Below are 22,028 nucleotides of genomic sequence, written 5' to 3' on the forward strand. Positions count from 1 at the left end.
AGCTGCCAATCACCATTAGCCCATTGCTATGGCCTTCTGAATCATCCAAACAGTTTCTGTGGGGGAATATTCAAGCTTAATGCAAAATTGGATGCAGATTTGTTGCTCTACTCGCTCAGTGATTTTGAATACTACAGCCACACAGGACACATGCTCACTCAATGATGCCTACCACCCCCACAGACTAGTATAGTGCAGCCATCATTGTTCACCCATGCACACTCCAGTCCACTCTCCTTGGCTGCCAGGTTACATCGATGCTGTGCTAACCATTTTCCTTATGTTAACAAAGGCTGGACTTTTTCTGGACAGACCTGACACTTCATCTTTGTGAAATGGAAAGAGCCAATTAAAAATCTTCTGGTGCCAGAATTTCTTACTCTGAAATAGACACATATTTCCTATGAAAATGTTATATCATGATGGCTTGTTGTATTTAGAATAAAGCTGACTCTTGTGCTTAAAATAAAGCTGACCTTTAGTTGTACTGTGGGTCAACAAGACTTGAGAGCTGTCTGGAAATCTGACAACTGTAAGCAAAGTAGTTGCTAAGTGACAAACCCGATGGCAGCAGGGATGGACCGAATCCTCCTTTTATCTGGGTCTGTTTGCATCGACATACGCGAGGGGTATAAAACTGTCAAAATAAACACATGACTCATCACAAGTCACTACTGCTGAGTGTTTAAATCAATAGTCATTTCACAGTGAGAACAACTCCAGTACAAAAAATATTCCTAATATTGAAGCTTCATTTTCATGGAAATCTGAAGTCACTAGGTTATATTTCTAAGGAGAATGCTTTTTTTAGATTTGATAGAATATAGTCTGAACTATGGTATTGGTTAACTAAAGCGAAATGTTGAAAGTAGAAGCAATCATATTTGAAAAGTAGTTTTTATAGCCAATTATTTACACTTCTGTTCTGTTAAACAATAGTAATTTTAAAATCTTTTTGGAGGAAGAAGAAGGAGCAGAAAGAGGATGAAGAAAAATATTATCTATATATTATTGTCTAAGTATCTATTATTTTTTTCAGTTTCCCAGTTGATTGGTATTTCCTGCTTTTATCCCTATATTTAATGTTGATTAATATAATTAATATTGCACAAAATTTAGAATATATGCTAGAATATATGTATGCATTCATCTGTAGTTTAGCTAAAATTCAAAACCGAACTAATCAAAACAGTAACTAAAAGCACCGGAGGAAAGTCATCATGCCCAGCAAACTAACATGTAAAAGTGCCTCCATGAGTCAGAGAGTGATGTGAAAAAGACAATTTCAGTAAACACTGGAATACTTAAATTACCCAGGTGTCTTATGTCATTCAGATAAAGAAAGGTATTTAACTTAATATTTTAAGTTGTGTAGGGAGTAATGAATATGTTAAGGTTATTCTAAAAAACACTTGTTTGAATAGAAGTAAATAAACGATAGAAGTGAATGCAATTCAAGAATATCTATGTTAATGAGACATAGCAACATCATAAAAGATCTCATTCCACAAACATATTCTAGACTTCCTATGTATGAAAGGTCATCACATCAGAGGAAGAAGCTATTAGCAAACACAATTATGACTTCACTTTTTTCTCCCTTTTTCTCTTACAACACAAATTACAAATATTTTGAACAATGAAAATCCAAAGGAAAGAAGAATGCAGAGTTTTATATATTTCTTAGAATGCTTGTGTAATAAATGAGTATTTGATCAATAATTCATTTGAAATTTTCTAGCATTTTCATACTGTAGGCACAACATTTTTAAGATAGCTTTTATTAGTGAGAGAAGTGAATGTTTTGTTGAGTAGAAATAAAAACATTTATTTTCTAAAGATGGAAATCAGCCTCCTTCATTGGAATGGACATAGCTCCTTCCCATTCCTTCATGTTAGATGAAGGACAGGTCCATTATAAGGGACAAAGGAGGTGGCATTTTCCCAGCAGAGGCCTGCAGAGTACCTCTGAGACTACCAGAGGCCATCAGTCCATGAATAATACATACTGGACGGAATGGAAGTGGCAACCTGTATCAAGTTCTTGCAAGATTCAAAAATAAAAATCTTCCCTTTGCAGAAAGCTTCCTTGTCTGTAGGAAAAGAAGGGTCCATCCACCGGAAAAGAAACACGTATGAGCAGATATACTCCCAACAAATGCACAAACATAAAACAAACAGACCCATGCATACTTGTGTGCGTGCACACACACTCCCATGCATGTGTACACACACGTGGTGTGCACAGGTTTCAGCACAGAACTACTGAATAATCACCTTTAAAAAATCACTCATAAACTCTGACCTACAACAAGACAATTCACTGTTTCTAAAACATGCAAATATTTGAATGCCATTAATAACGAAAACTTGGAACATGATTCAAAATCATAGGGAAGTTCTCATTGTGTTTCTGCTTGAAATTAATCACACTGATATGTAAACTTTTGTTAGAATAAAATCAGGTTGAATAGCTCCTAAAATACCTATGAACAGTCCCTGACAGGAATGGTGTATGGGAGGAACAACGTAAAGAAATAGCTGTATACAGTAAAAGGTGAATGAGGAAGCTGGGAGTCAGGACATGTGGGTTTTATTCCATTTCTTCCCAAAACTAAGTCACTAGGTCCATCAGTAATACATCACACTCCCATTGAAGTTACCCATGAGGAAGACTGCTTTTAAATGAGCTTTATTCTTCAAATTCTGGATTCTCACTATTAGAAGTCATAATTGAATCTTTGCACTAGTACAGGGTTCCCTAGAAGGGTACAATGTCTATGCTCAGCTCTCATCGCCTAAAGTTACTTGTTATATTGTTTCCAAATAATGAATGTTACAATTAAAATTTTAAAATGCATAAAATCCTACTAATAGTATCTTTAAGTCTCTATAACCCATATAAAGAAAAATAATTTTGTTTTTAGTTATAATTTATAACTGAAAAATAACATTGCCTGACCACTTAAAATATGTAAACTACATTGTGTATACCAGTGCATATTTGTGTACTAAGTTCAAGAACAACATCACATAAAATTAATTTGGTTTTACTATCATATAAAATAAGTATATTGCTCATCTAGGGAAAAAAACCTCACTCAGTTCAAGAAAATAACATAATGTATTCTTATTCTATAAAATGCCTGCCACTATATTCTGAATTAGCTACAAATTGAATAGACACATAATTCTATATCATGTCCAAATGACTTCACTTTGGTAGTTCTAATATCCTTATTTGCTTTGGTATTACTTCATTATATTGCCTTTTAAATGTACCCTACAATTAGTACAATACATTACACTTATAGAAGAGTTTATAGACCTTCTGACATGTGCTATAATAAATTCCAAATTTTCAAGCTATAGAATGTTTCATGACTAATTTAAGATATTATAGGAGAATTCATATGTGATGGTTTATTATTTTTATGAACATGGAGGTGACAGGAAATCAATATTAATCATTCTAAGATAACGGGGGGAAGAAGGAGAAGGGTGAAGTCAAGGAACCTGTACACAGGACCCACAGACAAGGACAGCGGGGGGAGGATTGCACATGGGAGTGGGGTGGGCCAGGCAGGGGAGAGCAATGAGGGAAAAATGGGGACAACTGTAATTGAACAATAATAAATTTAAAAATAAAAAAATACCTTAGAGTCATTCTTCTAGTTCCATTTCCTAGGTCTCTTAAGGGCTTAAGTTCAAGGGCCATGTGACAAAATAACTAAAATCTCTATATGATTATAAATATTTTCATTGTATACTATACACTAAAAACCTAAGTATATTTCATTTTTCCTTGATGCATCAGTTAGCAGAAAGAAAGCTAGAATTTACTTCTAAAACAGTTTTCCTCTCCAAGTAATATGGAATCACCTGGTGTCAAATATTGGTTTTTTATTGAATTCTTTGATAGTTGTTCTTAGAAAAAGAATGTGAAAAAGTAGTTGAACATGTTATATCACTCATTAGTTTTTCATAAACACATAACACTTCTGACATTTTTAGAACACTGGTTACGAACAGAACCATTTAAGACTAAAGTCTTTATAAAACATCTCCTGATTAACAGGCATAATAGAGTAACATTTATGCAATTGTCTATAATAAGAGATTATTACAAATTAACTATAAAAAGTAAAATTATAAAATTTAACTCAATTAAAAACATATTAACTTGTGTTATTGGTTATTAGCTAATTAATATGTAAAAATTGTCTTCATTTTTAAAGATGTAATCTTTAAAGTATTTTTTCCATTACCATTCAGTCCCCTTACACCCCATCCCTGCAGCAATCACCACTCTGTGGTCCGTGTCCATCGGCCCTTTTCCCTTTCTGCTCAGCCCCTCCACTCCCCCACCACCAGCTGTCATCTGCTCTCCATCTATGAGTCTGTCCCCATTTTCCGTGTTCAGTTTGTTCATTAGATTCCACATATGAGAGAAATCATATGGTATTTATCTTTCTCTGTCTGGCTTATTTCACTTAGCATAATGTTAATTTTCAATGATCAAAATGTATTAGGTAATGTTTGCAAGTCTAGAAATATTTGGGGTAACAGATAGGTAGAAGTACGATGTGTGTTTTTCTCCTAAAGTTATTTTTATATTTAAAGCAGATGAAAACTGAGAGAAATTTGGAGAAGAACTGGAACGCACCAACTCTCAGCCTTAACACATATATTCTTGGTATTTTGGGGGAGCACCTTCCAGGTCTGCTCCCCCCCCCCCCCGTGCTCAGCTGTGGGCACAGTGCAGTTTTCTACCTAGATTTGCATTAACATTTTATCATAGATAACTACTTATACAATGGAATCATTAAATCAACACATGGCTATATATCATTATTCTTAAAGCATTATTAGAACTCAGATAATCTTTTCAATGTGAGTAGCATCTATCCTTTAAAATAGGTGATCTTTTATAAATTATGATTTTGTGAGATGACCATAATTAGGACAGTAGGTAACATAAGTCCCTGTTTGTTGCCACTTCTTGATAGTACCACACCATGTCTTTATTACAAATATAAAGTTTTTATCTTGCTTTTTCTTGAGCAAGGGGATCCTCCAGGCACTTAAATATGAAATAGATCGAATTACTCACCCAGAGCCACTGTATTTTAAACATGAATCTGACACACTGCCAAGACTTTTTCAATGCACAGAAAAAAGACACGGAAAGTTTATACTTAATAATAATTATCTTGGACTTCACAAAATAAAAATCTAATCAAGAGGTGAAAAGTATAGCTGCTCTTTTTCAGGTCACAAATGTGTTCAGCGTAAGTGTAACTAACGCCATTCGCAAAGGGCATGATCAGCTCTCAGACTTAAGCCAAACCAAGACAAACAAGGGTTTAAATGTTTGGTGACACTAAGCAGTTTACTTAACTCCTCAGCTGCTTCATCTGCCAAATGAATATAATGATGAGAATGCTACACAGCCTTATTGTGATTATTAAAGAGATAATGTGTGTCTGCATAGCCAGTTCTCAAACTGGCAGCTATTGGAAGGTTTGGGGTTTAATTTCACTTTGAACTTCATTGTTCAGCACACTTAACTACCTACATATCATCAAAAAACTTAGCTTAGATGCTGTCAAAGCTAATGAAGTACTGTCTCCTAGTTGAGTTATAATTTTTAAATACAGGACTGATAAACACTAGAAACAGAGATGATTTTCTAAAATGATTTGCATCAGTAAACGTGGTTTACTCAGCAAATTAACTATTATGAGCTTCAGTGCGGCCAAGCTACTCAGATGATGCTACAATTCACAGCTACACAGAGACAGGAGCAGACTAAGTCCTGCCATGTGCAGAGAACAGCACCTGCTGTGTGTGCCTTCATATCTATGGCATGAGAATTCCAGTAGCATGCCTTACATTGCAATAGCATTGTTCTAAAGATACAAAAAATAATCTGTCTTTATAATTTGGAAAGTTCTGCCTGACCAAAAATATCAGAGACTGAATTTTAAATACTCTGGTAACTTTACGTTTAATCATACTTTGTCACCAGTATACCTAGCATGTAACAAGTATTAACAAGTTACAAATACTTTTTAACAACTATTATTAAATAAAATGTATACCTAACTTAAAGTGACAAGGATGCTGAATATTATTAATATTATGATAAAACTTACTTTACAATTTCAATTTTTAAAATAAATATTCAAGTGGCCCTAAGAAATCGTATGTCTAATGGTTGGAAATCTAAAATAGGTAGCATACATAATATTTTTAAAATAGTGAAGACTAAGGAAGTCTTTCTTTCATTGAAATGGGATATTAAAAGTCTACTTTGAATAACACAAATCTTAGATGAATGCCTGAGAAGAATTTTTACAAGGCAGTTACATCTGGGGAGAGGACGGGAATGAGAACAAGGGAGCTGGGATCCATTGTATTTTGAACATACTTTTCTGTATGACTTGGACCTCAATGGAGCTTGTGAACCATTAACTTCAATTACACTGAAAACCCCAAACAAACCCTGGCCATTGTAGATCTCATTAATTTTAAACACATGGGGACTGGAATAAATGGACTTTGAATTAACTCAATCCAAATGACCTAATATTAAAACATAATTGGAATTCAGTTGCTTTAAATTGCTTGCCAGTCTGAAAGGCAGAATAGATTGCTCTACTAAGATTGATTACAATTGTATCTATTTTTAACATTTCACAATAATATTTTTATAAGATTGAAATTGGGAAAATAAAGGAATTTTACTGGTGTTTCTATTTCTATATATTTCCTTAAAACTGGGGGCCTTTCATCAAATTTCAGCTTTTTAAGACAGATAAATTTTACTGTGAATTCATTAACCTAAACATGAAATTTCAAACACAAAATGTCAAAATGCTAAATATATCTGCTAATAACACTGTTTTTAGTAAAGGGGTAATTTCCATAGTTTTAGCTCTCTCTGTAATCACCTCTATGGTGGTGAAGCAAAGTGTGATTTTAATATCAGCTAATAAGAATAAACACATACTAACAGGAGAAATATGTTGCTAAGTAGTAAGAATAAAAAATGGGACCACATATTCTGAAAACAAAAATATATTATTTTGAGAAACATCTGCTAGTTATTGGAAGTCTGGTATCATTACCCCATCCGCTTGTAAAGAGTAAAGTCACTATATGAGAATATTATTACAGTAGCTTTGTGTTACTTGTACTAGCTTTTATAATATTTGATTAGTTTATTTAAGATTTGAGTGTTTGACAGCTACATTTCAACAGGGCCCCTGTTGTGAACATCCTATTTTAAGTAAATTGTTCAACCTAGGCTAAATGCTCATGCGTTCTGTGCACCTCCAAGTTACATTTATAGAAAACTATGAAGAACGTATAACATATGATTTATGCCAGTTGAAAATTTGTAATATACACATGCAGCTCGCACATACTGATACCTGAGAAAAAATGTGCCTTGAAGCCCTTTTTGGATACAGTGTTGTCCGACCTGAACTCGATTCTCATGTTGTTGAACTGGGATGTGATCACCTCGGGCACTTCGGCTCCACAGAACTTGCCGTGCAGCTTCGACTCGGAGGAGAGGCCGCTCCAAATCTCCACGTAATCGTATTTGCAAACCTAGGGGGAGAATGGCTATTGTAGTCACCAGATTTGAAAGTATCAGAGAACTCACGTTTATTTTCTAAATTTTACTTTTCAAATACAGCAGACATTCAGTGTTGTTTTATATTAGTTTCAGGTGTACAGAATGGTGATCAGACAATCATATGGTTTGCAAAGAGATCCCCCTGCTATTTCCACTGCCCACTGGGCACTGTACATAGTTATTATAGTAATATTGACTTATATTCCCTGTGCTGTACTTTACATACCCATCAAACTGGACTTAATAGGTGAAGGGAAAAAAATCAAGAAAAGGGTCCAAATATGAGACAGAAAGCCTTCGAAAACAGATTTGAGAATTCTCTGAATATCTTCTTCCAAGAGATTTATATATAAATGTGTGCTTATTAATATATATTTATAGTGTGCACCTGATATCTCGTTTTAAATGTTTAAATTTTCACTAGAAATCGAAAGAACTTGTCGTGCACTGTCTTAGTTCATACTAACAACAATTACACATTGAATTTGGCACATTTAGTCCATGAAACAACCACTAGTGATAGAAATGATCCTTTCTATTGTCAAATGAGAAAACTGAGGCTCAGAAAATTTATATAACTTGCCCCAAATTATACATATCATAAGGGGCAGCATGGGGACACAGAGTTTGGCTTCGTCCAGAGTTGCCTCCCCAAAACTTTATTCAATTCAAAACAGCACCCTTAGGAACACTCAAAGTGAGATAGATACTAGGTATATAATAAAAAGGATCCCTTGCCTTTCAAACTTACAAACAAACCAGTGCTTCTTAATTTCTTTGAATTCCTAGGTACCGTGAAGTTACTCTGCAGCAACGCTGCAGGATTGCGAATAAATTCTAAACAGTGGAATGGGGGCAGAAATTTATACTAAAATGAAATCAAATTTATATGTAATACACAACCGCCACCAAAATGGAAGAAGCTATGTGAGTGCCAGGTATCCTTAAGCAATTTTATGGGCACTAACAGATGTTTCCATACAACAATTTTAAAGTTGTGACAGGGCACATCCTAAAGAATACATCTTGTGTGAATGACCTTATTACATAAATGAGAAATTAGCAGGTTTAACAATGCATATGATTGAACCCTGGGGCATGACCTGTACTTTTGCAATATGTCAACTCAAATTACCACTTCTTGTGATATTCATTAGGCAGTGAATTAGCAAAATACTGCTAGGAAAAATGAAGTACATTTTCTGTCTATTTTGTTGCAGCTGCAACTTTTGTTTGGAGAAGGGCTCTGACAGAGGAGAGTGTTACCAAGGATAAAGTTGTTTGACAGTGACTTTGCTTTTGGGTATCAATTTAATCAACCCAATAACCAAGTTTTAACAACTCACTAGTCTATGGGTCAAGTGTTTGCTTATGTCTTCATTTAAAATAGTTAGGACATCAAACTATGAAAATGCACAGAATTTTGTAACAGCCTTCCACACAAGGAACATCATTGTAAGTTGAAGAATTCTGGGACATATTACAGAGTTTGTGAACGGTCCCTCCAGGAATAAAGACCACTACCATGAGAAGAATGCTTTTGGAACACGGTGTTCCAAATTAATTTAAAGCCCTCTGCCCTTCTTCCTCCTGAATACAAACTTCTAGCCTTCTTAGGAACATCAACCAATCCATGAATCAAAATGCCATACCTGGCACCACTAACAGCTTTAGGGAAAACGGAGAGAACAGAAGTCATTCAACGCAGAGTTATATCCAACCACAGAACTGGCAGGGAGATTCCCATTTTCAAAAAAGTGTCACTCATATGAAAGCTTTTCCAAAAAATATTATAGAAATTATTTTCTTCATTTCAAAGTATCTCCAAATTTCAGATAACACTAAAGAAAAATGATGTCCGTGTGTATAAAGTATATTATGAATATAAATTGTGGTTTTTCCCATCATGAAACTTAGACATGATGTAAAGATCTTAAATGCCCACTGAGCCCTACAGTTCTACAATTCTCTGAAATACATAAGTGTGTCACATTTCAAACTTTAATCTCCTCTAAAGAAACACAGAAGTAAACAACTTCGTTTTACCTCAAAGCCATTAGTAAGAGATTTAAAAACACACAGGACTGCCTTTCAAATAAATTATTTCACTTGTTTAAATGTGGTCACCTAACACAAAACTGTACTTTTACTACAGAACACTTTTGTAAAGGAAAGACAGTACCAAGTAAATGCATCTTTTACTGAGGTTAAAAATATTAATCTTGTAAATCAAAGGTAATATCAACTAAAAGCATCTTTTATTGGGGATAAAGTATTCATCTGTCCTTACTTGTGAACCACAAGCACCTTAATAATAACAAATTACTTATGTAATAAAAATGTAACCATTTCCACAAATATACCAGGTTCTCCCAGAAGAATATTTTTGTTATGACTCAACCAGCAGATTTTGATTTATTTTTTTCAGAAAAACCTATGTGACATAAAGCTGACCCTAAATTTTTTAGTTCTTTAATAAAGCAGAAAATGTGGTATATTAATACACTAAATAAAAACTCCCTCATTTTCGGTCTCCCAGAAACAGTGCACAATACTATCCAATGCCAACAGGAATTGCAAACAGTTGCAGAAATGAGCAGCAGAGCGCACAATGTCGATGACAACGCCAACACTACTGCCACTGAACTACAGTCTTTCCTTCTCTACATTTCTGGTTCACCAGTTTGCCTGCAGGAATTCCAAAAACATGACAGAAAAAAAATCACATTTATTGTTCACTTACTTCATTGCCCTCCAATTCAAAAAACTCAAACTTCACAGAAATTCTGTACTGGGTCGGCGCAATCACTTGCCACATGCAGTTTTTGTTAGGCGGGTACTCCTTGGGCCAGCCTGGAGTGGTTATGGTGCCATTGAGTTTGGTGAGAAGTCCGCCACACGCCGCTAGAGGAGAACAGAAAGACAAGGTTTTCCCTGAACACAGCTATCCCCATCTTTGTGCCTTCCTGCGATAACCAAACATCTTCACATCAAATTTCAACCGCTTTCCAGATTTTTCAGAATCTAGAGAGCTGCAATCTCTGTCCCTAAAGTCTTCAGTACAACTTTCTAAATCATCTATCCCCACGTATTAACTGATTATTTTGCAGCTGTGGAGCCACGCAATGTATGGCTGCACTACAACATTTTAGATTGTAAAGTTGGGTGACCCATATAAGGAAAACTGGGTGTCAGCACCCTTGTCTCCTAGGTGGGTTTAATAACATCTACAACATATAGGGTTATTGTGAGAATCAATGAAAAGATACATGTAAAGCTCGACACAGTCTGATGCAGTAAGGTCAAAATCAATTCTTTATTTCTTTCAACTCTTTTTTCCAACACAAGCAATTTCTGGGAAAGAGTTGCCCGACTAGCAGGCAAGATAAACTATAGTAAATGGAACATAGCTGTAATCCCCAAAACTTCATTTAACACCTGGTATTCTTTCCCTTTCAGATGATCTGTTTAAAAGAGTAACTATTTATGTTACCTTTTTTCCTTATTGGAAGGGAGTTTAGCAAAATCAGGGTATGTGAGAGCGAGCTGATGATAAGTATATTGTACATGGTTTACCATTAACTCCTAGGGAATCAAGAGTTACTCAAAGTAACTGTTCTCTGTTTAACTGTCTTTGTGTGTATACACACATGTGCAGGTGGGGTGAAAGTAGGTTTACAGTTGTGATACATGAAACATTTATTCTTGTATTGTTTAGTAGTTATTGGATAATTTTCATACAAACAACTGTAAACCTACTTTTTCCCAACCCTGTGTGTGTGTGTATCTTTATATTTATAGATACATCTCTTAAGTTTAAACTTTTAGGAAGAAACAGGGAGTCCCTGATTTTTATAAATAGGTCAACTGGAGTGTGGCATTTATTCATTAAGCAAATAATTCTGCTACCTTTGCCACTTACTATGTCCTCTGTTACAGACACACCAGAAAATGAGGTGCCCATGTGTGAGGAGCTTACATTGTTGTGAGAAACATCAGAAGTAACTTTAATAAATGCACAGCTATAAATGATGTTAAAGCACTGTAAGTTCACTGAGAATGACTTTGGCAGAGATTTCAGAGGGGAATGAATGAGGACTGGAATAGAGAAAGGCAGATCAGTTTATGAACTTTTCTGTTATTTGAGTATAAAGCCTACAGTGTGGAACAGGACATGGAAAAGAGTCAGCTTTAAATTCTGAGGGAAGAGCCCTGGCTGGTGTGGCTCACTGGACCGAGCACTGGCCTACACCGAGAGGTCTCTGGTTTGACTTCTGGCCTGGGCACACACCTGGGTTTCGGGCCAGGTCCCTAGATGGGAGCCTGCAAGAGACAGCCCGTCAATATTTCTCTTGAACATGGATGTTTCTCTACCTTTCTTTCTCCTTCTCTTCCCTTCTCTCTAAAAATAAATGAATAAGATCTTTAAAAAAAATTCTGAAGGAAGAGATCACAGGACAGGGCAACAAAACACTACAAGAAATATCACCATGAACTAACAGAGGAAATGTAGAAAACATGACAAAACGTCTTTGCTCATGAACCTTTTCTTAATATAATATATTTAGTGTCTGCTTTGTATCTGACTGTGCCAGGTGCCAGAAATACAAAGATGACTCAGAATCAGGTGTCTGCAGTTTAACAAGAAAGATGCACCCATAAATTACATGAGGAAAAAGTAAATGATGGGTGCATAGACAGGTGTATAAAAATCAAGGCCCAGAGAGAGAGACAAAAATAGAAACATATATAGATTAGATAGATTGCTTGAGACAAAATAGAAACATATAAAGATTAGATTGATTGATTGATTGATTGATAAACAATTGACCTGGTTGGTAACCCAAGGAGGAAATGATTGACTTTATAATGAGAACCTAGGCAGGTTCACATTAGTGGTGACTATAAGTTGAGTCTTACTAGTTGAGGAAAGAAGTTACTATAAAGGAAAGGAAAGGAAGAGGGAGGCAGAGAGAGAGCAAGAGAATGGGACTATAGAGAATGAAAGGCATCCGGCGGAGGGGTTCGGGCAGGGAGCGCCAAGCGCAGAGCCAGTCCTACCTTCGCAGCTCCTTTTGTCCGGCCCCAGCTCATAGCCAGGCTCGCACGCACACTGGTAGCTGCCCAGCGTGTTCAGACATCGCTGCTCACAGCCTCCGCGGTCAGGCTTGGCACACTCGTCTTCCTCTGTAAAGACCGAGAGAGTTAGAGAGTGACTGCAGTGTTTCGTTTTTGCTTCCTAAGATGTAAGATTTTTTTTGAAAATATAGGCTTAATAGCTCTGAATGGAACTGAGACCATTGCTTCAAGAAAGAAGCAGGAACAATTTGCAAGCCCTTGATACATAAAAAAAAGAAGACTTCATGGTATGCAACCCAAGAATGTGTAAGAACCAGAATCCTAGAAACCTAGAGCAGGGCCCCCTGAAGACCACCTTGTCTCACACGCATTATATGCAGCTTCTACATTTAAGGTCAAAGGCCATTATTAAAACCGAGAGATTTTTCAGAATGAAACAAAAACTTACTGAAAAAACACAGCTTCACCTATTGATTTCATAGTATAATTTGCTAGAGAGCCTTTAAAATGCTTTTAAAGAAATAGATTACGATGAATATAAATTAAAAAGAAAAAAACTCAGAAACTTACTGGAACTCCTTTAAGTTTAAAGCATTCTGTGTTTCTTTAAAGACATATTAATCCAAAAATATAACAATTCCATAGTTTGTAAATTATATGCTATTTTAATTATACATAAAATATGTATGAAACATATATGTGAAAAATACATACTATTTAAAAAATATACATAACAAGTTACTCTACAATTTCACTTTTTAGGAATAACCTAATGTGAGTTAGCAAATTTGCAAACAATTGTCTTTGGAATAATTATGTATCAGCAAAACACTAAGCATTTTTGATAACCAAATATATAACTATCACGTGAGAAAATCCTGATAGAATATTATACAATGTAACACAGGGAGATTTAAAACATGTAAATGTACATTTTAATAAATACTTTGAATATAGTAGACAGTAAAATTGCCAAGGTTCTCTGCCTTTCCATTCATATGCTGAATACCTAAGTAACTCTTAGGAAATATCCATTATACTGTTGTTTTTTAAATAATGAAAATGATAGAAACTGTATTTTACGAACTATAAGACACACTTTTTTTTCTTGCTCCTCTTCCTCCCCCCAAATTTGGGAGGAAAATGGGGGGAGGGGTTGCGTCTTATAGTCCGAATGTAGCTTTACATTTACATTGGTGAAATATTATGTTATTTATGTTATTGAATATTTTACCACATTTTTTGCTTCAAAATCTTTTTGCCTATTTTCCTCCTCTAAAACCTAGGTGTATCTTATGGTCCAAAAATATGTTATTTATCACACCAAATTTTGACATACCCAACTGAATCCATCACTTATCCCATAAAAATCAGTAAAGACAAATTTATTGTCTTCCCATAAAAGATTTTATTCTATAATGACAAATTTAACATAAGCATCTATAAATTCTCTAAATGCATATCTGATGTTACAATTTTTACTAAAATAGTTTTTTTACTTTAATAATATACACTAAATATGGAACATGAAAGTGAACTAAAATTTTGTTACACAATAAAATTAAGGCTTATGAGTAATAACTCTGTCCAAAATAAATATTAAGTGTTAGATCAATAATAATTCTTTGTCAAAAAAATAAAAAGCACCCTGGCTGGTGTGGCTCAGTGGATTGAGCACTGGCCTGCGAAGGGTCGCTGGTTCGATTCCCAGTCAGGGCACATGCCTGGGTTGCAGGCCAGGTCCCCAGTAAGGGGCCATGTGAGAGGCAACCACATACTGATGTTTCTCTTCCTCTCTTTCTCCCTCCCTTCCCCTCTGTGTAAAAATAAAATAAAATAAAGTCTTAAAAACAAACTTTAAAAAAAACATTTTAGGTATTCCAATAAGGATGCCATAAATTATTTTCAGTGCAGTGAAAGCCATTCTGCAATGGGTGATTTCAGAGTGCTGCCACCTAAAAACAAATAGATGAACTACAAGTTGGTAAACCCCTTACCGGCTATGAATCCTTTGTTGACTACATTGCAATTTTTTTCTCCCAGTCTATACCCTTTGGGGTATACCCTTTGGGATTTTTCTTTGTCCATTTCATTTAAAAAAATGGTAGAATATCCTAATGGAACTCCAATCCTGAGCTATAAAGTCCAAAATTTCAGTGTTTTACCAATAACCTTTTCCGTCTAAACCCACCAAAATCCCCTGACGAACAGGGCAGACTTCAACTTTCAGTAAAACCTTGCTCCAGGTGTCCCCTACCTCAAGGCGAAATATCATACTTACCCCTGACAAGGAAAATCTCATGTTTCAAATGATTTCAAATTACCTTTAAAAAAATTGGCAGCAAACCCTGCCTTGTTCACAGTTCCATCAGAAACAAACTTCATCCACAAAGTGTTGGAGGTAGACCTGATGTCTTCAGGCTTATCGTAGCCACAGAAACGCCCTATCAAAGGGCTGTTTTCACTCGTCCCATCCCGAACTTCCAGGTAGTCATAGGCACAGTTGTCATGTCTTTCGATCTGAAAGAGTGAAGACAAGTGAATATATACCTTATTAATAGATGAAATGACTTCTATGAAAAGATTATTATGGATAGGGTCACATGACAGATTACCTGTGTCAAATGCGAACATTTCTGGCGAGTATGCGTGGCAATAGCTACGCTGCCCATGAATGACACCCACATTCTGGCAGACGTGGGCAGATACGAAAACAAGTCTACAGAACAAAACACCTACATGCACGAGCTCCACAACAGTTAACTGCCTTTCAAAACAAAATTAAAATACAAGTGGTAATCTTTCAGAGTAGAATTGTATCCTAATCATAATTCTGAAGAAGTACTTAATTCTCCTTGATAGTTATTAACCAATATATATTCTCAGCCAAATATCCCAACACAGCATATCCCAAGCATAAAAATGTTAAATAATTAAGATCTCCTTGTCTAGGCTTCCTAGTTCATTAACAAAGACTAGTCTACCTAATTTAAACTAATATAAAATCCTTAAAAGGGTGAAAAGATTACTTTTAGCAAGGCAGTCCACAAAGTACAAACATAAATACTTCTGTAAATAGTTTAGGACTTTGTAGCTTGCAGTAGTGATGAGTAAGACTGTTAAACATCATAAGAGACCTATAGCCAAAATAGTATGTAGAAATGTGGACAAGTACCTCAAACTTAACCCCGCTTAATGTAATGTAGGTGGAGATTTCAATGTAAACATAAGTAAGCCCTGAGTTTATTTCTCTTCTTCCATGCTTTATTAACATTTCTGGAAAGCTGGTACTATAAGCAATTTCAGTATTCCAAACATTTTCTCTTCTGTATTTCAGCTTACTGAAGCACTCAAGTAAAACAGTGCTATAGCGGCTTCTTTACAAATCCCTGCTGCCAGCCCGCAGACAAGCTGTCCACAGTGATTTTAGACATCATCTGCAGGCGTGCACCAAGTCAGGTCAGAACTGGTCTTAAGACGAGATGCACCGGTAACCACTACAGAAAGAACAGCTTCTCGCAGGGTATGCCTACAGGAGTTTCAGGATCTCTAATCCCCAAATAGTGTCCTTTTCTGCTCAGAGTTGCCAGAGATTCACTAACAAAAGCACTTGTTCAGATTTTCTTTCTGTACTTACATTAAAATCTAAATATCATTAGGAGAGGTAAAGTCATGCCATAAATTCACAAAAAGGTAGAGATAATGGACAGCTACTAAATTCTTTATAGATTTCAGCAGAACAATGGACAAATCTATCTTAAGGGATCTTTTCTCTGAAAGGGGAGAGGGTAATATAGACAATTAAAAAGTTATAAAAATAGAAAGACTGATATCAGTGAATAATAACCAAGAAAACCACAAAACACTGAAGATTGGTGAGGACTTTCTAAAAATTATACATTTCCAACATTAAATGTATGAACTGTATATCAAAAATATATTATGTAAACAAAAATAAATTGTTATAAACAGACAACTGACTACAGGAAACAAACCACCTGATAACCACTAGAACAAGTTAAAACATACATACAGTCAATTCTCAGTATTTATGGTACTTAAGTTCTATAAAGTCACTGAAAACACTGAATTAATGGCTACATTGCTCCTGCAAAATAGTGGGTTAGGTATCTGCAAACTCCTGATCATAAAATTTTTGTCAAGCAATCAATATATAATCTTCTTTTAACTGTTTCTGTTTAAAGGCACCTTAATATATATCATCAATTCATTAACACTGAACTCTGGCCAAAAGCACTGTAACTCATGCCTGAATGATGCTTATCTAAAATACGTATTTTCTCCACAGGGCACATCAGAGCTGGGAATGTGCAGTCAGATGATTCAGATATGTTGCTGCTCTGGGCATGTCCACGAGTAGCCCAGAAAGCACCGTGAGTACTGATTTGAGGGTTACAAACACATTTTAGAGAGTAGGCAGATTTGTAAATACAGACTCTGGGAGTAATGAAAATCCACCGTACCTGGGTTTTAATGCTGGTTTGGTGCTCATTGTGTGATACTAGGTTAATGGCCTAAATTCAGTTCCCTAATCTGAAAAGATTTACATAGTATATTAGCACATTTCTAAATTCTTTGTCACTTCTGAATGTCTTCGAACTCAGGACCTCTAATTAAATTCAGGCACACTGCATGGTAGGTCTGCCATAAGGTAAAGCTTTTCACCTGTCCAGGCCTGTTTCCTTTTGTACGGAAGCTTATGCACCCTTGATAAAGAAAGGATACATTAATTTCCAGCCACTGATCATCATATGTTCTCACACTCACCTTAATTCATCCATCCATTCATCCCTCCTATCATCAAAAATTTATCATGTATCTAGTAGTACAGGAGATACAGTGATCAATTAGCTAAGATTCCTACCCTCTAATGATCATATACAGTGAGAGACAAAGACCATATAAACAAATTCATAACAAATTGAAAAATGTTTAAGCGCAAATGAACCAAAGTAAAACAGAATAATGGTTTATAGACACTTGTAAGTAAGAAAATATTTTCGAGTTACCAGGAAAGGATTTTTAAGGAGGTGGTAATTAAGCAGAAATCTGAATTAAGGAAGAGAGGAGAAAAAAAGCAACGATCCTGAAGTAGAAGGCTGTGATGGGGGAATAAACGTGGTGTTTTTGAGGAAGAGAAGGAAGGCCCAGAGACACAGGCCACAAAGAGAGGGAGAAGGAGTTTGGGACCAAATCATGGTTTGCCTTTGTCCATGGTAATTAAACCTGTGTTTTATTGTAGGTACAATTGAAAATCCCTGAAAATATTTAAGCAGAGGAGCATCATGATCTACCTTACATTATATAAGTATCATTCTGGCCACATGGAGATCAGGGTAGAGATGTGGGGCCATGGCCAAGTTTCAAGAGGAGGGGCAGTGGTGGGAACAGAGCGGTGGCCAGAAAAGGACACGGGTATAATGTGGTTATGTACGGCACATACTTGAAAGAAAAAAATAAATGGAATGTGCTGATGGGCTGGCCTCAGGGTTGCAGAGAAAAGTAGAATTGAGGATATTCTTTGAGTAAATAGTGACATGCTGAAATAGTAAGTACTGAAATAAGGAAAACTGAAGAAGTGTGGGTTAGTGAGTAAGACAATCGAAGTTTTGGGCCTAGTCATTTGAAGATGAGTCCTAGTAGACACTCAAATATATCCAATACACAAATGAAGGAGGAAAAACACATAAGGAAATAAATCAAAATTAAGAGAGAAAAGGGAAACTATAGATAACAAAATGTACTGTGAGCCAAACTATGACATGACTTTTCCCTAATCCTAAAGCTCAGTAATAATTTACTCATTCACTCAATCAACAAGTATTTATTGTAACTACTTTGTGTTTGGCATGATTCTAAGTGCGTGAGATGTAAATCTTTCCTATTTGTCCTTTGTACTATCCTAGTTTTTAGATGCATGGAATAAATACATTTTCTGACCTCACTTCTGTAATAAAATTCCATAAAACATTGAATTATATATTGAAAGACAGTTCATTGCTTAATTTTTGCAACATTACAACATACAAGTATTGAGGTTATTAGGTAGATAATTTTTCAATGAATCAGTTCTTTTGTTTTCTATACAGCAGGTGAATCCTACCCAATTTTTAGTTTATTGTTAATGATAAAGTGTTCTAATTTGAATAATGTTTGCAATCTTATTGATCCATTAATACACCAAAATGTAAATGAGAATCAAATAATCTCAGAACCAAGTTTTCCAAAAATGCAAAACCGCCAAGAGCATAAACATGATTACAGCAGAAACTATAGCTTTTTCATGATTAAAAAAATATGTCTTGGAAATTAAATGGCACATGCAAAGAGGTAGAGACAAGGCTCAAAAATGATATGACACAGCTTGCAGTGGGGTGCAATACTCTCTGGGTTTATGATTGAGTGATGCCTGCTGCCCCTGGGGCTCCTGCTGTGGGGGCAGAGACACCGCCACAGTCACTGCACTCAGCACACTCTGGAGGTGGATGGGGTTCTCCTCTGCTTTCTGGTTGCTTGGACAGCGAATCCTCCTCCTAAGCAATAAAGTCATGATCTCCGGTTGTGGCTCCATGCAACCCGTGCCAGGATTTATCACCTCCATCTCATCATTCCTTCCCAATGCACTTGGGCTCACAATTTCTAGACCGATTTTTTAAAATTTAAACATACTCTGGAGTTCCTGATCACTCCCCCCCATCTCTTGGCTTGTAATCCCTAACACAGTTCTTCTGACCCCACGAAAATGCCTCGTCAGCCAGCTCGGGAGTTCGGGGCCCAGACTGTGGTCCACAATGCTGACGGGCCTGCAGTTCACTTTGTCCTCATCTAATAACACGATGCCGGTGCCGACCTCCTCCTCCAAAAGTATTCCTCATGAAGTCAAAAGCTCCTAAGAACACTTAAATCCCTATTTCTGATATAAACAATTTTCTGCATAATGGCAAAAATGGATTTCCCCCCAACAACAACAAAAAAGACAGCCTACCTTTTAACCTCTTAGTTTAAAAGAGAAATAAAAGTTCTATTATTTAATGGACCCTTCAAACAGCCTTGTGAAACAAGCCAGTGCATTTGTCAAAAGAAACTATTGTCAGTACTTCAAACATTCTAATTCAAATAGCACAGATAATGTAAACTCACTTTAATCTTCTAGAAAATGTCTGCGGGAAGAGCAAAGATGGTGGGGGGAAAACTGCTTTGGCTCTTGATGTTACATTTTATGGGCAATCCTTTGCCTCTCGGCTGATTAAAAAACTGATTCTCTGGTCCTTTGCTTATTTAATGAGGATCCCTTTAAATGCCACTGTCGTTTATGGAGCCCACGCCCCCAGAAGGTTGCCTGGAAGACTTTACCTCAAAGGCCTGGAAGGTCAACCCGACGTAGTAGGCTTCTGTCACTGTTATTCTCCACACACATTCCTTCATCGGCCTGTAGTCGTCGGGATAATTAGGAGACTGAATCTGCCCTTCGTTTTTACGTATCTCACCTCCACAGATGGCTGAGGACGGCAAAAATAAATAAATAAACCTCAATACACCATTTCATTTTTGTTTTCTTCTAAGATAACATTTTCATTCAGTGCCTGGAGCTGAGTCTGTAAAGACCAGTTTATAACAATCAAAGTTGGCTGGTTGTACTGTTGTAAATATTTAGATGCTGCTAAAAAAATAAAGAAAAGAAAAACCTAGCCACTTAGCTATAAGTATCAGATAATAACATGAATATATGATTTTTTTAAATCACTGTTAATTCACACCTTTACTCCTCCCTCCCGGCAAAGAAAAGCCTATTTTAACACTGAAAACCCTTTAGAGGTTTTGCACATTTAGCGTGAGTTTGCTCTGTGACTCTCTGAGCAGCTTCCCTCGGTGTTGTGACCTCAGGTGAAACCGCTGGTTGGGGGGAGTTCCGCAGGGCCCTCTGGGCCTCTGGCAGTGGGCTGGCGCCATGTGCTCGCCATCTGCGGCTCCCTCCAAGTAACCCTTCTCACTGCCATGCAGTTAATCTTTGAAACAAAACGCCTCCATTTACTTCAAAGTTTGAGGGAAGCAGGAATCTTCCATCTTCTGAATTTCCTAAACTCCTGGCAGGGGCAGAGGCGAGAAGGGTCTCCTCTGCCCACAACCGTGCGAGAAGGGAGCGAGCCGGGGAGTACAATGCCGACCTATTGTCTCCGAGCAGGAGGGAACAAAGCGCCCAGTAAACTCTTCCTTGAACGCTGACCCGCTCCGTGGGACAATGCGTGCTCCAGAATGTGCACAATTACTTTCTGTGCAGTTTCCTAAAACTGAGCATTTCAGCAATACGGGCACCCAAGGGACACAGATCCAATGTGAAAGAAAACGATCATTTCTTCATAATGTTCTGACACTAGCATGCAGAAACATTTGCAGTTTAAGAACTCTCATGCCCTCCCCTCTCCCCCCACACATCCCTGAGTACTTGCATGTGTTAGTACATCTCTGGTACCAGAAACCAGGTTGTTCCTGCCCTTTGTACTTACCGAGTCATTTTATGAAAAATCATCCTGGTGAGTATGACAACTTAAGCTTGGAAAACTTCATAATGAAAGTACAGTTACAATAGCACTCTAGTGAATTTGGACTTATTTGTTTTTATTCTCTTATGTTTTGGAAAGAAAGGATGTCCCTGTCAAGGGCCCTCAGAGGACGTGACCCGTGAAGCGCAGCCCCACTTGCCTTCATAGAGCGCCGCGAAGCCTTTCCCGACCCAGTTGCTGCTGCTGCGGAACTCGATCCACATTCTGCTATCTGTGGAGGTGAGGACTTCGGGCAGTCTGTCCCCACAGAACCTGCCTAAAAAATACAAGCATAAAGAGAGACTCCTAAATGTGACTCTGTATTCTCACTGCTTTCCCCATTTGCTATAAATTATGCATGAAACCGCATTCGGTTCCTGTCTCTATCCTTAGTAACTAAAGTCATAACTGTACCTTAATATTTACTTAATAAAGGTGGAGAAATAAAACAATCTCTTTGTATCCATTTATAAATTATTAGAGCACATGCTCAGATGAACCAACTGATGTCAGTATCTTATCTATAAAAAGAAGAAACAGCTAGTTCAAAAGACAAACTTGTAAATAGTCATGTGATACATCGAGGCAGGGAATATTATTCTACGAAGAACAGAAAAAAGTACAAGACACCAGTTCAAGTTGTCGGTCTGGTCATTAGTAGGGCAGTAACTTGGTCAAAGCATGTCTCAACTCGAAGTGGGGTTCTTTGTCTGGCCAGGCCCAGTGTGACTCATCGGGGA

General features: G+C 36.7%; 1 protein-coding gene across 2 annotated transcripts in view; it reads right to left on the reverse strand.

The window, feature by feature from the left end:
* The window catches only part of TLL1 (tolloid like 1), a 155,476-nt gene that overhangs the window by 24,272 nt on the left and 109,176 nt on the right, over positions 1–22,028 (reverse strand). For both annotated transcript variants that reach the window (XM_028521099.2, XM_036031928.1), the window contains 6 exons: positions 21,449–21,565; positions 20,102–20,247; positions 15,052–15,247; positions 12,710–12,835; positions 10,392–10,552; positions 7,440–7,620 (listed from right to left, as the gene is read on the reverse strand). In XM_028521099.2, the coding sequence (XP_028376900.1) occupies positions 7,440–7,620; positions 10,392–10,552; positions 12,710–12,835; positions 15,052–15,247; positions 20,102–20,247; positions 21,449–21,565 (927 nt within the window). The remainder of the gene's footprint in view (positions 1–7,439; positions 7,621–10,391; positions 10,553–12,709; positions 12,836–15,051; positions 15,248–20,101; positions 20,248–21,448; positions 21,566–22,028) is intronic.

This window comes from Phyllostomus discolor, chromosome 8, assembly GCF_004126475.2.
Source record: "Phyllostomus discolor isolate MPI-MPIP mPhyDis1 chromosome 8, mPhyDis1.pri.v3, whole genome shotgun sequence".
NCBI lineage: Eukaryota > Metazoa > Chordata > Mammalia > Chiroptera > Phyllostomidae > Phyllostomus > Phyllostomus discolor.